This window comes from Rhinopithecus roxellana, chromosome 10 (genome assembly GCF_007565055.1).
Source record: "Rhinopithecus roxellana isolate Shanxi Qingling chromosome 10, ASM756505v1, whole genome shotgun sequence".
Lineage (NCBI taxonomy): Eukaryota > Metazoa > Chordata > Mammalia > Primates > Cercopithecidae > Rhinopithecus > Rhinopithecus roxellana.
The window spans coordinates 83717223-83738794 of NC_044558.1; the positions used below are offsets into that span (position 1 = coordinate 83717223).

The 21572-nt window shown below is 47.4% G+C and overlaps 1 protein-coding gene across 1 annotated transcript; it reads left to right on the forward strand.

Moving 5' to 3' along the window:
- The first annotated feature begins 20455 nt into the window (after positions 1–20455).
- On the forward strand, positions 20456–20926 carry LOC104666287 (60S ribosomal protein L35). The gene has a single exon (XM_030938871.1). It carries the CDS (start codon positions 20510–20512, stop codon positions 20879–20881), a length of 372 nt encoding a protein of 123 aa, XP_030794731.1. The 5' UTR covers positions 20456–20509; the 3' UTR covers positions 20882–20926.
- The last annotated feature ends 646 nt before the right edge of the window (positions 20927–21572 follow it).

The following is a 21572-nucleotide window of genomic DNA, read 5'->3' on the forward strand; positions in this document are numbered from 1 at the left end:
AAAAAAATTATAGTATATCAGTGTTAAATTTCCTCAGTCAGATAATGGTGTTGTAGTTATATGAGAGAATCACTTTTCTCTTTATTGGAAGGAGATAAATGCTCAAATATTTAGATGTGTAGTGTCATGATTTCTGCTACTAACTTGCAGGTGGCCCAAAGAAAGTGATACAAGGGGAGAAAGAGGCAAAAGGTAACAATTAACAAATCCACATGAGAGTATATGCATATTCAAGGAAACTGTTTTGTAGGCTGCTCATGGCCATAATCCTAGCATTTTGGGAGGCCAAGGCAGGTGGGTCACTGTCTGGGTGACAGAGCAAGACTCCGTCTCAAAAAAAAAAAAAAAAAAAACTAGCGCAGTGGCTCACACCTGTAATCCTGGCACTTTGGGAGACCGAGGCGGGCAGATCACGAGGTCAGGAGATCGAGACCATCCTGGCTAACACGGTGAAAACACATCTCTACTAAAAATACAAAAAATTAGCCAGGCGTGGTGGCTCGTGCCTGTAGTCCCAGCTACTCGGGAAGCTGAGGCAGGAGAATGGCGTGAACCTGGGAAGCAGAGCTTGCAGTGAGCAGAGATCGCGCCACTGTACTCCAGCCTGGGCAAGAGAGCGAGACTCCATCCCTCCCCCCAACAAAAAAAAAAAAAAAAAAAAACTAAATGCAATCTGTGGCCAGATGCAGTGGCTCACGCCTGTAATCTCAGCATTTTGGGAGACCAAGGCGGCTGGATCACCTGAGGTCAGGAGTTTGAGACTAGCCTGGCCAACATGCTGAAACCTCGTCTATACTAAAAATACATGGTGGTTTTGTTGCCCAGGCTGGAGTGTAGTGGCGAGATCTCGGCTCACTGCAACCTCCACCTCCCTGGTTCAAGCAATTCCCCTGCCTCCTGAATAGCTGGGATTACAGGCGTACGCCACCATGCCTGGCTAATTTTTTTGTATTTTTAATAGAGTTAGGATTTCACCATGTTGGCCAGACTGGTCTCGAACTCCTGACCTCAGGCAATCCACCCGCCTTAGCCTCCCAAAGTGCTGGGATTACAGGCATGAGCCACCGCACCTGGCCAAATTTCCTAACTTTTTAAAAAATTATAATATCCTGCCACCCTTCATATCTGAAAATTTCCTGATTTTGATACTTTCACTGTGGTTTTGTAAGACAATGCCCTTAGAAAAAGTAGCCTGTATTATTTAGGGTCAAGAGAGGCAACTTACTTTCAAATGGTTCAGGAAAATAATATAAATATAGGCCAGGCACGGTGGCTCACACCTGTAATCCCAGCACTTTGGGACACTGAGGTGGGTGGATCACAAGGTCAACAGATGGAGACTAGCCTGACCAACATGGTGAAACCCTGTCTCCCCTAAAAATTCAAAAATTAGCTGGACGTGGTGGCTCGTGCCTGTAGTCACAACTACTCAGGAGGCTGAGTCAGGAGAATCAGTTGAATCTGGGAGGCAGATGTTACAATGAGCCGAGATGGTGCCACTGCACTACAGCCTGGCGACAGAGCAAGACTTTGTCTAAAAAAAAAAAAAAAAAAAAAAAATGTATGTAAGGCCGGGCATGATGGCTCACACCTGTAATCTCAGCACTTTGGGAGGCCGAGCGGGGTGGATCACTTGAGGTCAGGAGTTGGAGATTAGTCTGGTGAACATGGTGAAACCCCATCTCTACTAAAAATACAAAAATCAGCTGGGCGTGATGGTGGGCACCTGTAATCCCAGCTACTCGGGAGGCTGAGGCAGGAGAGAATCACTTGAACCTGGGAGGTGGAGGTTGTAGTGAGCCAAGATCGTGCCGCTGCACTCCAGCCTGGACCATATAGTGAGACTCCGTCTCAAAAAAAAGAAAGAGATAGATATATATTTGTAGACAAGAGATAGATAAAGTAAATATGGCAAAAATGTAAATAATGGGTGACTGTAAATTATTTGTAAATGTAAATTATTTACATGTACAAAATGTAAATAATTGGTGAAACATATATAAATGTTCTTTATAATATTTTTGGAACTTTTCTGTGAGTTTAAAATCACTTCAAAATAAAATTTTAACGCAATCTTTAAACAGAAAGAAGAAAAAAGAGAAACAGTAGAACTGATTACATTAGGCTTCATATAATCTGTTTGATATATCTCTCTTTTTTTTTTTTTGAGACGGGGTTTCGCTCTTGTTGCCTGGGGCTGGAATACAATGGCGTGATCTTGGCTCACTGCAACCTCCTATTCCTAGGTTCAAGCAATTCTCCTGCCTCAGCCTCCCGAGTAGCTGGGATTACAGGAGCCCGCCACCACGCCCAACTAATTTTTGTATTTTTAGTAGAGACGGGGTTTTACCATGTTAGCCAGGCTAGTCTCCAACTCCTGACCTCAGGTGATCCACCCCCCTCAGCCTCCCAAAGTGCTGGAATTACAGGAGCAAGCCACTGCGCCCTGCCAAAATAAACTAACATCTAACATTGTCAAAAGAGAGAGAGAGAGAGATACAGGTGCAGTGGCTTATGCCTGCAGTCCCATATCTCTGGGAGATCAAGGCAGGAGGATCCCTTGAGTCCAGGAGTTTAAGACCAGCCTGGGCAATATAGCAAGACTTACGTCTCTATGAAAAATAAATAAATAAAAATAAAATGAAATAAAAATTAATTAGCAGAGGACCAGGTGTGATGGTTCATGCCTGTAATCCCAGCATTTTGGGAGGCTGAAGTGGGTGGATCACTTGAGATCAGGAGTTTGAGACCAGCCTGGCCAACATGGTAAAACCCCATCTCTAGTAAAACTACAAAAATTAGCCGGGCACAGCGGCACACACCTGTAATCCCGGCTACGTGGGAGTCTGAGGCTGGAGAATTGCTTGAACCCAGGAGGCAGAGATTGCAGTGAACCACGATCATGCCACTGCACTCCAGCCTGGGCCACAGAGGGAAACTCCGTCTCAAAAAAAAAAAAAACAGAGAGGAAGAGAGAAACAATGCAATACATGATCCTTACTTGAATGATTTAATGAGAAACAGCAGCTTTAAAAGACTTATTGGGCCAATTGGTGAAATCTAAATGTGAACTTTATATTAAATTATAGTATATCAATGTTAAATTTCCTCAGTCAGATAATGATGTTGCAATTATATGAGAGAATATCTTTTTATTGGAAGGAGATAAATGCTCAAATATTTAGATGTGTAGTGTCATGATTTCAGCTACTAACTTGCAAGTGGTTCAAAGAAAATGATACAAGGGGAGAAAGAGGCAAAATGTAACAATTAGCAAATCCACATGAAGAGAATATGCATGTTCAAGGAAACTGTTTTGTAGGCAGCTCATGCCTATAATCCAGGACTTTGGGAGGCAGAAGTGGGAGGATCCCCGATCTTAGGAATTTGAGACCAGCCTGAGCAACATGGCAAGACCCAGTCTCTATCAAAAAAAAAAAAAAAAAGAAAGAAAAGGAAAAGTTGGTGGTGTGGGGGAACTATCTTGCAGTTCTGCTGAGGTCTGAAATTTTTCCAAATAAAAAGAGTGAGAAGATTCTGACCCATGTGGCCTGAAAAGAGAGCTGTTGTTAGATTACTACATTATGAGCTTGTCAATATTGCTGTCATTATAATAAACCTCTATCTTTTGACTGCCTTCATAGCTCCCAAATCCACCCATCACCTCCACCTCTACTCCTGCCCTTCCACCTCTTTCTCCTGATTGTGGCAGTCTTTGAACTGTCTCAGGTTGTCCACTTTAACTCAGTCTCCGAAGCAGCCAGAATAACCTTCCAAAGGGTGACATTGACACTCTACTGCTTAATGGCTTCAGTGCCCTTCTCTTGGCCTTTAAGACTCTTCTGATCTCTGCTTGCCTTTAGACCACCTCCCATCCCTGTACCCCACCACACACACACACACACACACACACACACACACACACACACACCCTTTATGCTCCAGCCATGCTGAGCTTCTAGCAGTTTCTGGCACGTGTTTTGCTCAGTCTCTCTTAGCACTGGGTCTTAGCACCTGCTCTTCCCGTCCTGGAACACCATCTCAGGCCAGGCAGACTTGAACCTCTCCTTCAAGATCCAGCTGAAGGCTGGGCGCGGTGGCTCACACCTGTAATCCCAGAACTTTGGGAGGCCGAGGCGGGTGGATCACTTGAAGTCAGGAGTTCAAGACTAGCCTGGCCAACATGGTGAAACCCCATCTCTACTAAAATAGATTAGTTGGGCATGGTGGCTGGTGCCTGTAATCCCAGCTACTCAGGAGGCTGAGGCAGAAGAACCCAGGAGGCAGAGGTTGCAGTGAGCTGAGATTACACCACTGCACTCCAGCCTGGGCAACAGAGCAAGACTCCCTCTCAAAAACAAAAAGAAAAAGATCCCTCTCAAAAACAAAAAGAACGGCCGGGCACGGTGGCTCAAGCCTGTAATCCCAGCACTTTGGGAGGCCGAGACGGGTGGATCACGAGGTCAGGAGATTGAGACCATCCTGGCTAACACAGTGAAACCCCGTCTCTACTAAAAAATACAAAAAACTAGCCGGGTGAGGTGGCAGGCGCCTGTAGTTCCAGCTACTCGGGAGGCTGAGGCAGGAGAATGGCGTGAACCCGGGAGGCGGAGCTTGCAGTGAGCTGAGATCACGCCACTGCACTCCAGCCTGGGCGACAGAGGGAGACTCCCTCTCAAAAAAAAAAAAAAAAGGGAAAAGAAGTATTACCTCCCTGGAAATCATTATCTGTTCCCACCCCACAGCTGGGCTGTTTTCTGCAATTTTCACTTGGTATTGTAAGTGCATATTTACCTGTCTGTCCCATGCGCTGGGGACTCTTAGAGAATGTGGACTGAGGCTTGTTTATCTTCAAATGTTGGACTGTTTGAGGATCGCAAGGAAACAGGCTGAGAGAACAGTCTTTCGCCTTTCCAGTTGTTCTGTTTCATCTTCCTTGCAGTGGCCACAGAGCAAAATCTTTATTTTAGAAAGCTGCCAAGATCTAGGAGAACTTCAGTTGCCTCTCTCAAACTTTCACATCTTGCTCATCTTCATTTCAGAACGAGGGGTAGGCCAAGACACAAACACATGGGAAATAGAGCCAGGGAACTAGAGCTCCCTGGCAAGACCTGGTTGGTCAGAATTCACACTGCCTGACTTGAGGACCACCACACTTTCCATACTTCACCTCACTCTGGCCCAGGAATCCCAAAAGCAACAAATCCTCCCCTCGTTTCCTGCATCTGTAAAACAAGGGTCTGGACTCTGACAGCCATAAAGGTGGCAGGCTCACACATGAGTTGGCCCCCTAAAAGTTTTTAAGAATTGTAAATTAGTTGCTGAATCGGCACAGTGACTCACGCCTGTAATCCCAGCACTTTGAGAGGCCTAGGCGGGAGGATCACCTGAGGTCAGGAGTTCAAGACCAGCCTGGCCAACATGGTGAAACCCCATCTCTAATGAAAATACCAAAATTAGGCTGGGTGTGGGGGCTCACGCCTGTAATCCCAATACTTTGGGAGCCCAAGGCGGGCAGATCACGAGGTCAGGAGATCAAGGCCATCCTGGCCAACATGGTGAAACCCTGTCTCTATTAAAAATACAAAAAATTAGCTGAGTGTGGTGGCACGTGCCTGTAATCCCAGCTACTCGGAAGGCTGAGGCAGGAGAATCGCTTGAACCTGGGAGGCAGAGTTTGCAGTGAGCCAAGATCGCACCACTGCACTCCAGACTGGCGACAGAGCAAGACTCCGTCTCAAAAAATAAATAAACAAACAAACAAACAAATAAACCAATAAGCTGGGTATGGTGGTGGCGCGGCTATAATCCCAGCTACTTGGGAGGCTGAGGTATGAGAATTGCTTGAACCTGGGAGGCAGAGGTTACAGTGAGCCAAGATCAGACCACTGCACTCCAGCCTGGGCAACAGGGCAAGACTGTCTCGAAAAAAAAAGAATTTTAAGTTAGTTGCTGAATCAGTTGTCCAGGGGCCTATCACAGAACAGCTGGTCCACTCAGAAGGATGTTTGAGGGGCGTTTACTAAAGGGGCTACTTACAAAGTCATGGGAGCAGATAAGGATGATGAAGCCACCTGGGACTGGCGAGCGTGGGGTCTCTTACCCCACCCCTTAAGCCTAAAGCGGCAAGAGAAGGGAGGGTTTGGAAACCTAGAGAGCGTTGTAGCCACCCAACAGGACTGTGGCCTTCAGTACAGGGACACAGCTGCTGCTAAAACAGCTGCTAAAACAACGTCTGGCAGGGAGGAAGCCAAGAAACCCCCACTTGTCTCTCCTCTCCTCTCCTGCCAGAGTCTCAGGTTGGCTGAAGGTGATAAGGCTTGGGGCACCAAGAAAGGCAGGGAGGGAACAGATTTGGAGGGGCTAAAGGAATGTCCACCACAGTTGCCAGTAATTAAGCATTTGGAAAAGTAAGATGCAGAGACCCACATAGTAAATCATCCTATTTTTATTCAATAAAGTCAACTCCCCCATAGAAAGGAAAAAGGGAAGCAGTTATACCTCTGAGGCTGTTAATATTTAGTACCTGGGCACAGCGTGGGGCAGAGCAGAAAGTAGTTTTTAAAAATAAGATACCGGGTTGTGCGCGGTGGCTCACACCTATAATCTCAACACTGGGAGGCCAAGGTGGGCGGATCGCCTGAGGTCAGGAGTTTAAGACCAGCCTGGCCAACATGGTGAAATCCTGTCTCTACTAAAAATACAAAAAATTAGCCAGGCGTGGTGGCACACACTTTTAGTCCTAGCAACTTGGGAGGCTGAGGTGGGGGGATTGCTTGAGCCAGGGAGGCAGTGGTTGCAGTGAGTTGAGATCACAACACTGCACTCCAGCCTGGGTGACAGATTGACACCCTGTCTCAAAAATAATAATAATAATTGTTGCCATGGTCTGTAATCCTAGCACATTGGGAGGCCAATGCAGGAGAATTGCTTGAGGCCAGAAGTTTGAGACCAGCCTGAGCAACATGACAAGACTCTGTCTCTACAAAACATAAAATAGTAATAAGATACTTATTAATATCAATTCAGAGTAATTTAATAAAGCAATTATTAAAGAGCATGAAACTCTACATTCAAATGAGCTAGATCACCATCCATGCTGTTTCTAATGGGAAGACCTTGGTAGTGCTTGATTCTAGGAGCTGGTTAAAGACATCAGGGTACAGGCTGGGCACGGTGGCTCACGCCTATAATCCCAGCACTTTGGAAGGCCAAGGCGGGTGGATCAGCAGGTCAGGAGTTCAAGACCAGCCTGGCCAAGATGGTGAACCCCCATTTCTACTAAATATACAAAAATTAGCCGGGTGTGGTAGCGGGCGCATGTAATCCCAGGGAAGCTGAGGCAGGAAAATCTCTTGAACCTGGGAGGCAGAGGTTGCAATGAGCCGAGATCATGCCACTGTACCCCAGTCTGGGCGACAGAGCAAGACTCCGTCTGAAAAAAAAAAAAAAGAAAGAAAGAAAAAAAAGGAAAAGAAATCATGGTACAGACTTTTTTTTTTTTCATTTTGTTACAGGGTCTCGGTCTGTCACCCAGGCTTGAGTGTAGTGGTGCAGTCATGGCTCACTGCAGCCTTAACCTCCCAGGCTCAAGCAATCCCCCCACCTCAGCCTCCCCAATAGCTGGGACCATAGATGCACACTACCACACCCAGCTAATTTTTAAATTTTTGTGGAGATCTGTTCTTGCCATATTGTTCAAGCTGGTCTCAAATTCCTGGGCTCAAGTGATCCACCCACCTCTGCCTTCCAAAGTGCTAGGATTATAGACATGAGCCACTGCACCTGGCCCCACCCAGATAGCCTTTCAATGAAACACACATATACACACATAGGTGAACATGTGTATTTATTGCTATGACAAAAGTGTTTACAGGCCGGGCGCGGTGGCTCATGCCTGTAATCCCAGCACTTTGGGAGGCCGAGGCGGGTGGATCATGAGGCCAGGTGATAGAGACCATCTTGGCTAACACAATGAAACCCCATCTCTACTAAAAAAAAAAAAAAAAAAAAAAAAAAAAAAAAAAAAAAAAAAAAAAAAAAAAAAATTAGCCGGGCATGGTGGGACATGCCTGTAATCCCAGCTACTTGGGAGGCTGAGGCAGGAGAATTGCTTGAACCCAGGAGGCAGAGGTTGCAGTGAGCCAAGATCATACCACTTCACCCCAGCCTGAGCGACAGAGTGAGACTCTATCTTAATAAAAAAAAAAAAAACCACAGAGCTGAGCTGGTTGAACAGGTATGTTCTGTTTGTGACAATTCAGAGCTATACACTTATGCACTTCTCTATGTATATTCATCTTCAATAAAAATGCTATTTCCTAATATCTAAAAATGCACAAAATCATAAATAAAAATTTAAAACCAATTCAATTTATTGAGATGAGAGTCACACAACAGTGAAAAAATTCAGCAGCATTTAGTAATTCACAATGTTGTGCAACCACCATCTCTATCTGGTTCCAGAACACTTCTTTCCATCATCCCAAAAGGATACCCATTCTCCTTAAGCAGTCACTCTCCCTTCCTCCCTCCCCGCAGAGCCCGGCAGCCACCAGTCTGCACTGTGTGTCTACGGATTTACCTATTCTGGATATTTCATACAAATAGAATTCAAAACAAGACAATCTTCAAATCAAAGGATTTCACATAAAAATTCACATTGCAAACTTCTTTTGAACAAAATCTGGCCACATCAGGTCCATGTCCCCACAGGCAACAACTGTCTGAAGCTAAGTTACTGCCCTCATTGGCAGAGTGTGGGGGCGGAATGCAGCTTCCCACAATCCCACACAGCTCTTCTTTTTATTATTATTATTATTATTTTGAGAACACAGTTTCAATCCATCACCCAGGCTGGAGTGCAGTGGCACGATCTCAGCTCACTGCAACCTCCACCTCCCGAGTTCAAGCAATTCTGGCGCCTCAGCCTCCCGAGTAGCTGGGATTACAGGCATGCGCCACCACTCCCGGCTCATTTTTGTATTTTTAGTAGAGACGGGAGTCTTACCATGTTGGCCAGGCTGTCTCGAACTCCTAGTCTCAAGTGATCCACCCACCTCTGCCTCCCAAAGTTCTGGGATTACAGGCATGAACCATCGCGCCCGGCCTCACCCACCTCTTCTCTGTCACTCTCCTGGCTCCTGGCACATTGAGGTTTCAAGGCCCTGGCCAGCAGCCTCTCACACCCCTCTCATTTGTAAAAATATGGAGGGGCTCTAAAGGCAGTAAGGCACACTAAAAAAGATGAAAAACTAGGATTTGGGGTAAGAAGAGATGAATCCCAACTCTACCTACTAGTATGAGCCAGTTAGCTTCTCTGAGTCTCAGTTTCTTCAACTGTACAATGGGTAGAATAATACCTTTCTCACAGGGTGGTTGTGTTGCCTGCAAAGCGCTGGACACGTAGTCACTCACTTCTATCCCTGTAGGTAACAGAGACTCATAACCATATTTTTTTTTTCTTTTTTGAAGATGGAGTCTTGCTCTGTCACCCAGGCTAGAGTGCAGTGGCGCAATCTTGGCTCACTGCAACCTCCGTCTCCCAGGTTCAAGCAATTCTGCCTCAGCCTCCCTAGTAGCTGGGATTACAGGCATGCACCACCATGCTCAGCTAATTTTTTTTTTTTTTTTTTTTTTTTTTTTTTTTGAGACAGAGTCTTGCTCTGTCGCCCAGGCTGGAGTGCAGTGGCCGGATCTCAGCTCACTGCAAGCTCCACCTCCCGGGTTTACGCCATTCTCCTGCCTCAGCCTCCCGAGTAGCTGGGACTACAGGCACCCGCCACCTCGCCCGGCTAGATTTTTGTATTTTTTAGTAGAGACGGGGTTTCACCATGTTAGCCAGGATGGTCTCGATCTCCTGACCTCGTGATCCGCCCGCCTCGACCTCCCAAAGTGCTGGGATTACAGGCGTGAGCCACCGCGCCTGACCAATTTTTGTATTTTTAGTAGGGACGGGGTTTCACCATGTTGGCCAGGGGCTGGTCTCCAACTCCTGACCTCAAGTGATCCGCCCACTTCGGCCTCCCAAAGATCTGGGATTACAGGCGTGAGCCACTGCCCCCGGCCACAGTTCTTCCTAATACTCAGAAATGGGGAAAGGGAGTTCAGAGAGGTTAAGCCATGCATTGAAGCCAATTCAGCAAATCAGAGGCCAAAGCAAACTCCCCATTGCTCTTGCCAACAATGAAAGTCAGTGCTCCAAACTGAAGGGTGGGAGATGTTCGAAAGCATGGGGACTTCGGATGATGAGAACACAGGTTCAGCCCGAAAGTGATCGATGACTGGGCTTGAGTAACCTCACCCTCCGCTTATGCAAGAGATGGAGCTACTGACGTGATGGTAGTTTAGCCTGAGAGGAAAGAAGAGTCCTTTGATGTACCCCAGGCCTTGATCCTGTATCAGCTGTTCAGCCTCCCTGGCGGCTATTTTCCCTGATCATGGGGGACTCCCACGTCTAAAGCTCAGGCAACCAAAGCAGGGAAGCAACTCCTATTCACTCAGGAGAGCCCACGGTCAATTCTCCAGGAAGTTTGTGGGCCAGATTTTATTGTATTTTATTTTATTTATTTTATTTTATTTTATTTTATTTTATTTTATTTTTTATTTTATTTTATTTTATATATTTTTTTTGAGACAGAGTCTCGTTGTTGCCCAGGCTGGAGTGCGGTGGTGCAGTCTCGGCTTCTGCAGCTTCCGCTTCCTGGGTTCCAGCAATTCTCCTGCCTCAGCCTCCCAAGTAGCTGGGATTACAGGCACCACCACCATGCCCGGCTAATTTTTGTATATTAGTAGAGGTGGGGTTTCGCCATTTTGACCAAGCTGGTCTCAAACTCCTGACCTCAGGTGATCCTCCCACCTCGGCCTTCCCAAGTGCTGGATTACAGGAGTGAGCCACCATGCCTGGCCTCGACTTCCAAATCATTTTTACCAAGTTTTAGTATCACCAATGCTGTCCTCTTCTCTTCTCTTCTCTTCTCTTCCTCTTCTCTGTTCTGTTCTTTTTGGGACGGGGTTTTGCTTTGTTGCCCAGGCTGGTCTTGAACTCCAGGACTCAAATGATCCTCCAGCCTCAGCCTCGCAAAATGCTGGGATTATAGATGTGAGCCAATGCACCCAGCCCCACCTGTGCTTTTGGGGTTATTTACTTCTGTTTGTACCCGTTTGGTATGTACTATACTTAGCTCAACCCCAAGTTCACTGACTTCATGTTGATACTCGAAATTGACCATACTGGCCAGGTGCAGTGGCTCATGCCTGTAATCCCAACACTTTGGGACACCGAAGTGGGCAGTTCGCTTGAGCCCAAGAGTTTGCCACCAGCCTGGGCAACATGGTGAAACCCTGTCTATATAAAAAATTCAAAAAATAGCTGGGCTTGGTGGCACATACCTATAGTTCCAGCTATTTGGGAAGCTGAGGTAGGAGGATTGCTTGAGCCTGGCAGGTGAAGGTTGCAGTGAGCTGAGACTGAGCCACTGCACTTCAGTCTAGGTGACACAGTGAGACCATGTCTCAAAAAAAAAAAAAACAAAAAACAAAAAAGAAAGAAAGAAAATGGGAGAAAAAAAAGAAAAGAAATTGACCACACAGAGTATCTATACCACAGAATTCAGGAAATGCTACAAACCAAGGTTCGACTTACTGTTTTGTTGATTGCCTAGGCAGGGGTGGGTAAACCATGACCCGTGGTCTAAATCTGGATCACTGTCTGTTTTTTCCCTCATTGACTGTTTTTGTAAATAAGTTTTTATTGGCACATAGTCACAACAATTTGTTCACCTGTTGTCTGTGGCTGTTTGCAGGCTACAGTAGTTTCAGCAGAGTCCTCAGAGCCCACAAAGCCATAAATATTTACTATATGGCTTTTTATGGAAAATGTTTGCCAGGCCTTGTTTTAGACTCAAGAAAGTGACAAAGAAGTCTGGGCATGGTGGCTCATGCCTATAATCCCAGCAGTTTGGGAGGCCAAGGCAGACGGATCACGTGAGGTCGGGAGTTCGAGACCAGTCTGACCAGCATGGAGAAACCCTGACTGTACTAAAAATACAAAATTAGTAGGGCGTGGTGGCACATGCCTGTAATCCCAGCTACTCGGGAGGCTAAGGCAAGAGAATCCCTTGAACTCGGGAGGCAGAGGTTGTGGTGAGCAGAGATTGTGCCATTGCACTCCAGCCTGGGTAACAAGAGTGAAACTCCATCTCAAAAAAAAAAAGAAAATGACAAAGAAAGTTCAGATGTTTCAGGCGTCTCCCAAATGGATGTTTCACACACGTACATCTCCCAAATGGATGTTTCACACACATACATCTCCCAAATGGATGTTAAGTGCCTTAAAATCTTGGAAGCAGGACTGTTTTTGGTTTTGTTTGTTTGTTTGCTTGTTTGTTTGTTTTGAGACTGAGTTTTGCTCTTGTTGCCCAGGCTGGAGTGCAATGGCGTGACCTCTGCTCACTGCAACCTCTGCCTCCCAGATTTAAGTGGTTCTCCTGCCTCAGCCTCCCAAGTATCTGGGATTACAGATGCCCACCACCATGCCCAGCTAATTTTTGTATTTTTAGTAGAGATGGGGGTTTCACCATGTTGGCCAGGCTGGTCTTGAACTCCTGATCTCAAGTGTTCCACCGCCTCGGCCTCCCAAAATGCTGAGATTACAGGTGTGAGCCACCGAGCCCAGCCTAGGAACTGGTTTTATGTTTAGATGATCACAAACATAGTAATATGAATGTGGCCTGGACCTGAGTTCCATTTAAGGATTTTCTAGCCACAAAGAACAAGTTATTTGGGCAATTCTTCCTCTTCTTGAATCTCAAGTTCCTAATCTGCAAAATTAGAGGAGAAAAATAGAAAGCTGAGAAGATAGAATGGGCACAGTGCTTAGCCATGGCATACCAGGGGGTGTGCTGCCTCCATCACCTCTTTCCCACCCCATCAGGTACAAGTCATAAGGGAGCTGTCATGCATTGGGTTTTCTTTTTTTTGAGACAGAGTCTCGCTCTGTCACCCAGGCTGGAGTGCAGTGGCCGGATCTCAGCTCACTGCAAGCTCCGCCTCCTGGGTTTATGCCATTCTCCTGCCTCAGCCTCCCGAGTAGCTGGGACTACAGGCACCCGCCACCTCGCCAGGCTAGTTTTTTGTAATTTTTAGTAGAGACGGGGTTTCACCATGTTAGCCAGGATGGTCTTGATCTCCTGACCTCGTGATCCGCCCGTCTCGGCCTCCCAAAGTGCTGGGATTACAGGCTTGAGCCACGGCGCCCGGCAACATTGGGTTTTCTAGGAGCAGAGGCTGAGACAGAACTTAGGGTGCAAGATATTTTTTTGTTGCTGTTGTTTTGTTTGAGACAGGGTCTTGCTCTGTCACCTAGGCTGGAGTGCAGTGGCAAAATCATAGCTCACTGCAGCCTTGAACTCCTGGACAGAAGCAATCCTCTGCCTTGGCCTCCCAAAGCACTGGGATTACAGGAGTGAACCGCCATGCCTGGCCATAAAATGATTTTAAGGAGGCCGGGCGCGGTGGCTCAAGCCTATAATCCCAGCACTTTGGGAGGCCGAGACGGGTGGATCACGAGGTCAGGAGATCGAGACCATCCTGGCTAACACGGTGAAACCCCGTCTCTACTAAAAAATACAAAAAACTAGCCGGGTGAGGTGGCGGGCGCCTGTAGTCCCAGCTACTCGGGAGGCTGAGGCAGGAGAATGGCGTAAACCCGGGAGGCGGAGCTTGCAGTGAGCTGAGATCTGGCCACTGCACTCCAGCCTGGGCGACAGAGCGAGACTCCGTCTCAAAAAAAAAAAAAAAATGATTTTAAGGATCCACATCAGTGAAAGGAAGCAGGGGAGGCTGGACTGGGGAGAAGGATAACTCAGTAGTGGAGACTCCACAAGGCCTTGGCTAGCCCTACTGGGGCCCTGGAGACAGACTCACTGGTCAGAGTCACCCCCATTGGGCTGAAAGGGACCAGCCTCTCTACTCCTGTGCTCAATCACAAAATGTGGGCTGCTCTGGGAAGGCTGTGGCCGAGTCTCCACAGCTGAGGCAGATCTGATAGGAGGTGATAGCTGACCAGTCTCCCTACAGCTGGGCAGTGAGTCCTTCCTTGAAGGGTTATGTACAGTAGAATCTACCACAGGGATGCCATGTCTGCAGAGAGCTTTAAAATAATAATAAAAACTGCTAAAATCTGTCAACTTTATTTTATGTGTGCCAGCAAATCTAAACAAAATGATCAAGTACTCCATCCCTGTGGAACAGACAACCCGCATGGTCCCTGCCTCGGTGCCTGACAGTGAATACATGCTCATAGATGGTGGTGGTGTTACTGTTTTTCTGTTTGTGTTTGTCAGCACCAGTGGCTGTAAATGCCAGAAACCCTACTCAAACTAGCTTAAGCAAAAGGGAAAAGGTTTGGCTCATCCAGGAGCTTGTTCCTGCCTGGAACAAGTTGCTCAGACGTCAGGAATCAACCTATCTTCTCTCAGCTGTGGTTTCTCTGTCCTGGCTTTATATTTCCTTCAGCATGTTTTCCTTCAGTTGACTCAGGGCTGGCCCCTGCAGCATCACTGGATCAGTGCAGCAAACGCAGAGCTCAGAGCGAGCCTCTTTTCTCAAGCAGAAGTCCTGGAGCAAATCCACATGGCCGGTTCTGGCCAGGTGCCCAGCCCTGAACCAATCACAGGGATTCTCACTGCCCAGTCCTGGCTCACATTCCCCACTCAAACCACATGGACAGAGCAGGGAAAGGATGGAGAAGGGAGATGCTGTTAGGAGTGCAGGAGTGGATGCTGGAGAGACAATAAATTTTAGGCCAGGCTTGGTGGCTCACGCCTATAATCCCAATGCTTTGGGAGGCTGAGGCAGTTGGATCACTTGAGGTCAGTAGTTCAAGACAAGACTGGCCAACATGGTGAAACCCTGTCTCTACTAAAAATACAAAAGAAACCAGCTGGGCGTGGGGGCGGGCTCCTGTTAGTCCCGGCTACTCAGGAGGCTGAGGCAGGAGAATCACTTGAACCTGGGAGGCGGAGATTGCAGTGGCCTGAGATTGCACCATTGCACTCCAGCCTGGGCGACAGAGCGAGACTCCGTCTCGAAAACCAAAAAAGAGAGAAAAGAAAAGAAATCTCCAGGACACTCCTCAGTGCCCCCGGTGCCAGGCACAGAGGACATCCTACAGTCCACACCAGATCCAGTGCTCCCTGGCTTGCACAGTTAGGACACTAAGACTCAGAGGATGCCAGGAGTGGTCCAAGATTACACAGTCTTCGGAGCCCAGGGGTCCCATGTCCCGTGCCACCAACTCTCTGGTCCCTCCCAGCCATCACTGGTGCCTGGTGATACAGCTTTCTGTCACCTCAAAGCTCAGACACATGGGCTCTGTACCTCAAGAGATAAAGACCAGCCCCACCTAAGTGGCCCTGCCCAGGAGCACCAGCCCTGATAACAAGACCAACTGGGCACCCGGACCAGCCTTCACCTGCTGTGGTCCCAGCTGCCCGTGCTTAGGAGAGCTGTGGAGCCTGGCAGGGGAGGGGTGAGGGTCTGTCCATGGACTTCTGCCTCTGAATCCTCACTGGTTCTGCCTGTTTGGGAGTCTCCAGTTGTAGATTCCAGGAAGCAGAGCACAAGGCTATTTTACTGCTTTTAGATGCTTTTTTTTTTTAATTGAGACAGGGTCTCACTCTGTCACCCAGGCTGGAGTGCAGTGGCATAATCACAGCTCACTGTAGCCTCAACCTCCTGGGTTCAATCGATTCACCAGCCTCAGCCTCCTGAGCAGGTGGGACTACCGGTGTGTACCACCACACCTGGCTGATTTTTGGGGTTTTTTTGTAGAGATGGGGTTTTGCCATGTTGCCCAGGGTCATGTCGAATTCCTAGGCTCAAGCGATCTGCCTGCCTTAGCGTCCCAAAGTGAGGGGATTACAGTGTAGATCCAATTTTTTTTTTTTTTTTTTTTTTTTGAGACGGAGTCTCGCTCTGTCGCCCAGGCTGGAGTGCAGTGCCCAGATCTCAGCTCACTGCAAGCTCCCCCTCCCGGGTTTATGCCATTCTCCTGCCTCAGCCTTCCGAGTAGCTGGGACTACAAGCGCCCGCCACCTCGCCTGGCTAGTTTTTTATATTTTTTAGTAGAGACAGGGTTTCACCGTGTTAGCCAGGATGGTCTCGATCTCCTGACCTCGTGATCCGCCCGTCTCGGCCTCCCAAAGTGCTGGGATTACAGGCTTGAGCCACTGCGCCCGGCCTAGATCCAATGTTTAAATGTAAAGCTTCTTGGTTCATTTCTCTTCCCCAAACCTAATGGGGAATCACAAATAGGCCACTGGGCAATGGCACAGCAGCTCTGGGCAGCTGGGTTTCCAGCCCAGCTCTCTTCCCTATGCTCACCTAGAGCAGAGCAGGCTTTCATATTCTGATCATGTTGCATCTCTGCTATAAAACCTTCAACAGGCCGGGCGTGGTGGCTCGCACCTGTAATCCCAGCACTTTGGGAGACTGAGGCGGGCGAATCACCTGAGGTCAGGAGTTCACGACCAGCCTAACCAATATATGGAGAAACCCCATCTCTACTAAAAATACAAAATTAGCTGGGTGTGGTGGCACATGCCTATAATCCCAGCTGCTCGGGAGGCTGAGGCAGGAGAATCGCTTGAACCCGGGAGGCGGCGGTTGTGGTGAGCTGAGATTGCGCCACTGCACACCAGCCTGGGCAACAAGAGCGAAACTCTGTCTCAAAAAAAAAAAAAAACCTTCAATTGCTCCCTATTGTCTCAAAGATAAAATCTAAACCCCCTGACAATGAGACCACCCATCCTTGCCTTCTTTTTTTTTTTTTTGAGACAGAGTCTCACTGTGTCACTCAGGCTGGAGTGCAGTGGCGCGATCTTGGCTCACCGCAACCTCCACATCCCGGTTTTTTGTAGACCCCATCTCTACAAAAAAGCAACAACAACAACAACAAAAATCAGTCCACTTCTTAAGACACTAAAGCAAAAGTGACTAAAGAACAGGCAGATACGTTGGACTTCATCAAAATTAAAAGCTATCGCACTACAAATAATACAATTAAGAAAGTGAAGGCCAGGCATGGTGGCTCACGCTGGCAATCCCAGCACTTTGGGAAGCGTAGGTGGGTGGATCACTTGAGGTCAGGAGTTCGAGACCAGCCTGGGCAACATGGTAAAACCCTGTCTCTACTAAAAACACACAAATTAGCTGGGCGTGTTGGCAGGTGCCTATAATCCCAGCTACTCAGGAGGCTGAGGCAGGAGAATCGCTTAAACCCAGGAGGTGGAGGTTGTAGTGAGCCTAGAGCCACTGTACTAAAAAAAAAAAAAAAAAAAAAAAAGTGAAAACCTACAAAATGGAAAAAAAAAAATACTTCCAAATATGTGTTTCATAAGGGATTTATACCTAGAATATATTAAGAACTCTTTCCACGCCAGTGGCTCATGACTGTAATCCCAGCACTTTGGCGGGAGGATCCCCTGAGCCCAGGAGTTCAAGACAAGCCTGAGTAACACAGTGAGATCCCATGTCTACCAATAATTTTTGAGATGAAGTTTCCCTCTTGTCACCCAGGCTGGAGTGCAGTGGCGCGATCTCGGCTCACTGCAACCTCTGCCTCCCAGGTTCAACTGATTCTCCTGCCTCAGTCTCCTGAGCAACTGGAATTATAGGTGTCTGCCACCATGTCCGGCTAATTTTTGTATTTTTAGTAGAGGCAGGGTTTCGCCATGTTGGCCAGGCTGGTCTCGAACTCCTGATCCTAAGTGATCCACCCGCCTTGGCCTCCCAAAGTGCTAGGATTACAGGCCTGAGCCACCACACCCACCAAAAAAATGTTCTTAATTGACTGGGCATAGTGGCACATGCTTGTAGTCCCAACTACTCGGGAGGCTGAGCTGGGAGGATTGCTGGAGCCGGGGAGGTTGAGGTTGCAGTGAAATATGATCATGCCACTGCACTCGCACCCCAGCCGGCATGATAGGGCGAGAGCCTGCCTCAAAAGGAAGAAAACAAACAAACAGAACTCTCATAGCCCAATAATAAAAAGACTGTAATTCTATTAAGAAATAGGCAAAAGGGCTGGGCATAGTGACTCACGCCTGTCATCCCAGACTTCAGGAGGCTGAGGCGGGTGGATCACTTGAGGCCAGGAGTTTGAGACCAGCCTGGCTAACATGGTGAAACTCTATGTCTAATAAAAATATAAAAATTAGCTGGGCATGGGGGTACACGCCTGTAATCCCAGCCTACTCAGGAGGTTGAGGCAGGAGAATCGCTTGAACCTGGGAGGCAGAGGCTGCAGTGAGCCAAGATTGTGCCACTGTACTCCAGCTTGGGGGACAAAGCAAGACTCCATCTCAAAAAAAAAAAAAAAAAAAAAAAAAGAAAGAAAAGAAAAGAAGAGAAAAAGGAATAGGCAAAGGGCTGGGTGTGTTGACTCACACCTGTAACCCCAGCGCTTTGGGAGGCTGGGATGGGAGGATCACTTGAGGTCAGTGAGCCGAGATCGCGCCACTACACTCCAACCTGGGCAACAGTGCAAGACTCCATCTCAAAAAACAAAACCAAAGAAAGATGAGGAAGTGTATTGCCCAGCTTCTGTTTTCTAACCCTTCACATTTGTATCCGTCTTGTAACCAAGACTCATTCTCCCTTGATTTATTAATAGACTGATTACAGAAAGCAAATAAGCAGTGTTGTTTGTTTGTTTGGGTTTTCATTTTTTTGGGAACAGGGTCTCGCTGTGTCATCCAGGCTGGAGTGCAGTGAAGTGATCATTGTAGCCTTAACCTCCTGAGCTCAAGTAATCCTCCTGCCTCAGCCTCTCAAAGTGCTGGAATTACAGGCATGAGCCACCGTGCCTGGCCAATGAGCAGTATTAAACTCTGGCACAAGCATACAGTGAGACACTGCTCAGCAATAGAGAGAAACAAAGTTTGAGCGGGGCACTGTGGCTCACACCCGTAATGCCAACATATTGGGAGGCCAAAGTGTGAGAATTTCTTGAGGCCAGGAGTTCAAGAGCAGCCTGACCAACATAGCAAAACCTTGACTCTACAAACAAACAAAAAAACAAAAATTTAGCCACTGGGGTCGAGGGCGGCGGCTGACACCTGTAATCCCAGGGGTCCCTCTCTTTGGGAGGCTGAGGCAGGAGAACCACTTGAGGTCAGGAGCTCAAGACCAGCCCAGCCAACACAGCAAAACCCTGTCTCTATTAAAAATACAAAAATTAGCCAGGCATGGTGTGGGCACCTGTAATCCCAGTTACTTGGGAAGCTGAGGCAGGAGAATCACTTGAACATGGGAGGCGGAGGTTGCAGTGAGCCGAGATTGTGCCACTGCACTCTAGCCTGGGTGACAGAGTGAGACTCCGTCTGAAAAAAACAAAATTTAGCCAGTCATGTTGGTGTGTGCCTATAGTCCCACTGCACTCCAGCCTAGGTGACAGAATGAGTGAGACCTTGTCTAAAAATAGAAGAAAAGAAAAACAAGAAAATAAAGTCTGGATGCAAGCACCAACGTGGATGAATCTCAAATCTTTTTTTTTTTTTTTTTTTTTTTTTTTGAGACAGGGTCTCGCTCTGTCTCCCAGGCTGGAGTGCAGTGGCACAATCTTGGCTCACTGCAGCCTCCCCATCCCGGGTTTCAGCGATTCTCATGCGTCAGCCTCCCGAGTCACTGGGACCACGCCACCACGCCCGGCTAATTTTTGTTTTTTTTTTTTTGAGACGGAGTCTCGCTCTGTCGCCCAGGCTGGAGTGCAGTGGTGCGATCTGGGCTCACTGCAAGCTCCGCCTCCCGGGTTCACACCACTCTCCTGCCTCAGCCTCCCGAGTAACTGGGACTACAGGCGCCCACCACAATGCCCGGCTAATTTTTTTTTTTTTTTTTTTTTTTTTTTTTTTTTTTTTTTTTTTTTTTTTTTTGGTGTTGTTGTTGTTGAGACGGAGTCTCGCTCTGTCACCCAGGCTGGAGTGCAGTGACCGGATCTCAGCTCACTGCAAGCTCCGCCTCCCGGGTTCACGCCATTCTCCTGCCTCAGCCTCCGGAGTAGCTGGGACTACAGGCGCCCGCCACCTCGCCCGGCTAGTTTTTTTTTTTTTTTTTTTTTGTAATTTTAGTAGAGACAGGGTTTCACCGTGTTAGCCAGGATGGTCTCCATCTCCTGACCTCGTGATCCTCCCATCTCGGCCTCCCAAAATGCTGGGATTACAGGCTTGAGCCACCGCACCCGGCCTACTGGATTCATTTATATGACGTTCTAGAAAAGGCAAAGCTCTAGGGAAAGAAAATAGATCATTGGTTGCCAGGGGTTGGGATGCAGGGGAATTGAGGACAAAGGTGCACAATGAGGGTGAAATCGTGATGGTTACATTTTGGGGTAATGGAATTGTCCTCTGTCTTGATTGAGGTCATAGTTATGCAACTGTATGTTTTCAAAATTCAGCTCTTTCCCTCGGAGCGGGCGGCGGCGGCGGCATCGGCGGCCTGTGCAGCAATGGCCAAGATCAAGGCTCGAGATCTTCGCGGGAAGAAGAAGGAGGAGCTGCTGAAACAGCTGGATGACCTGAAGGTGGAACTGTCCCAGCTGCGCGTCGCCAAAGTGACAGGCGGTGCGGCCTCCAAGCTCTCTAAGATACGAGTCGTCCGCAAATCCATCGCCCGTGTTCTCACAGTCATTAACCAGACTCAGAAAGAAAACCTCAGGAAATTCTACAAGGGCAAGAAGTACAAGCCCCTGGACCTGCGGCCTAAGAAGACACGCGCCATGCGCCGCCGGCTCAACAAGCACGAGGAGAACCTGAAGACCAAGAAGCAGCAGCGGAAGGAGCTGCTGTACCCGCTGCGGAAGTACGCGGTCAAGGCCTGAGTGGTGCGTTGTCAATAAAGCACAGCACGCTGAGAAAAAAAAAAAGAAAAAAAAAATTCATAGAACTGTACACTAAAATACTCTTTTCAGTGTAGAGTTCTATGAATTTCACTCTGTGTAAGTTATAGCTCAACAAATAGAAGCCATATTTACAAAATTTTAAATCATTTAAATTATGATGTAAAACATGTAAATAGACTTTGCTGCAGAACCAGAAAGGCCAACTAGATGTGCAGAGAAGCATGAAATAAACCCTGAAGTCACTAAACTTGGGGTGCTCCCAAAATCAGAAGATTCCAAATGGCAAGGTTGCATTGGTTCTCTTTATTTAAACTCCGTCAAATGGCTGAGAACTATTGGCATGTTTTGTACTGTGGAAAATTCAAATAAACTGTAAGAACAAAATTAAAACCATCTGTAAACTGTGGAGTTTTTTTTGTTTGTTTGTTTTTGTTTTACACAAATGGTAACTTATATACACTGCTCCGTGCCTTTTTTTTTTTTTTTTTTTTTAATGTAACGTATCTTGGAGCTTTTTCCCATCACCATCTAGAACATCTAGAAAGTTTATTTATTCTTTTTTTTTTTTTTTTTTTTTTTTTGAGACAGTCTTGCTCTGTTACCTAGGCTGGAGTGCAGTGGTGTGAGCTCGGCTCACTGCAACCTCCGCCTCCCAGGTTCAAGTGATTCT

What these genes read in the sequence shown, in the direction of transcription:
- LOC104666287 (XM_030938871.1), top strand. Translation starts at nt 20,510, where the DNA reads ATGGCCAAGATCAAGGCTCGAGATCTTCGCGGGAAGAAGAAGGAGGAG.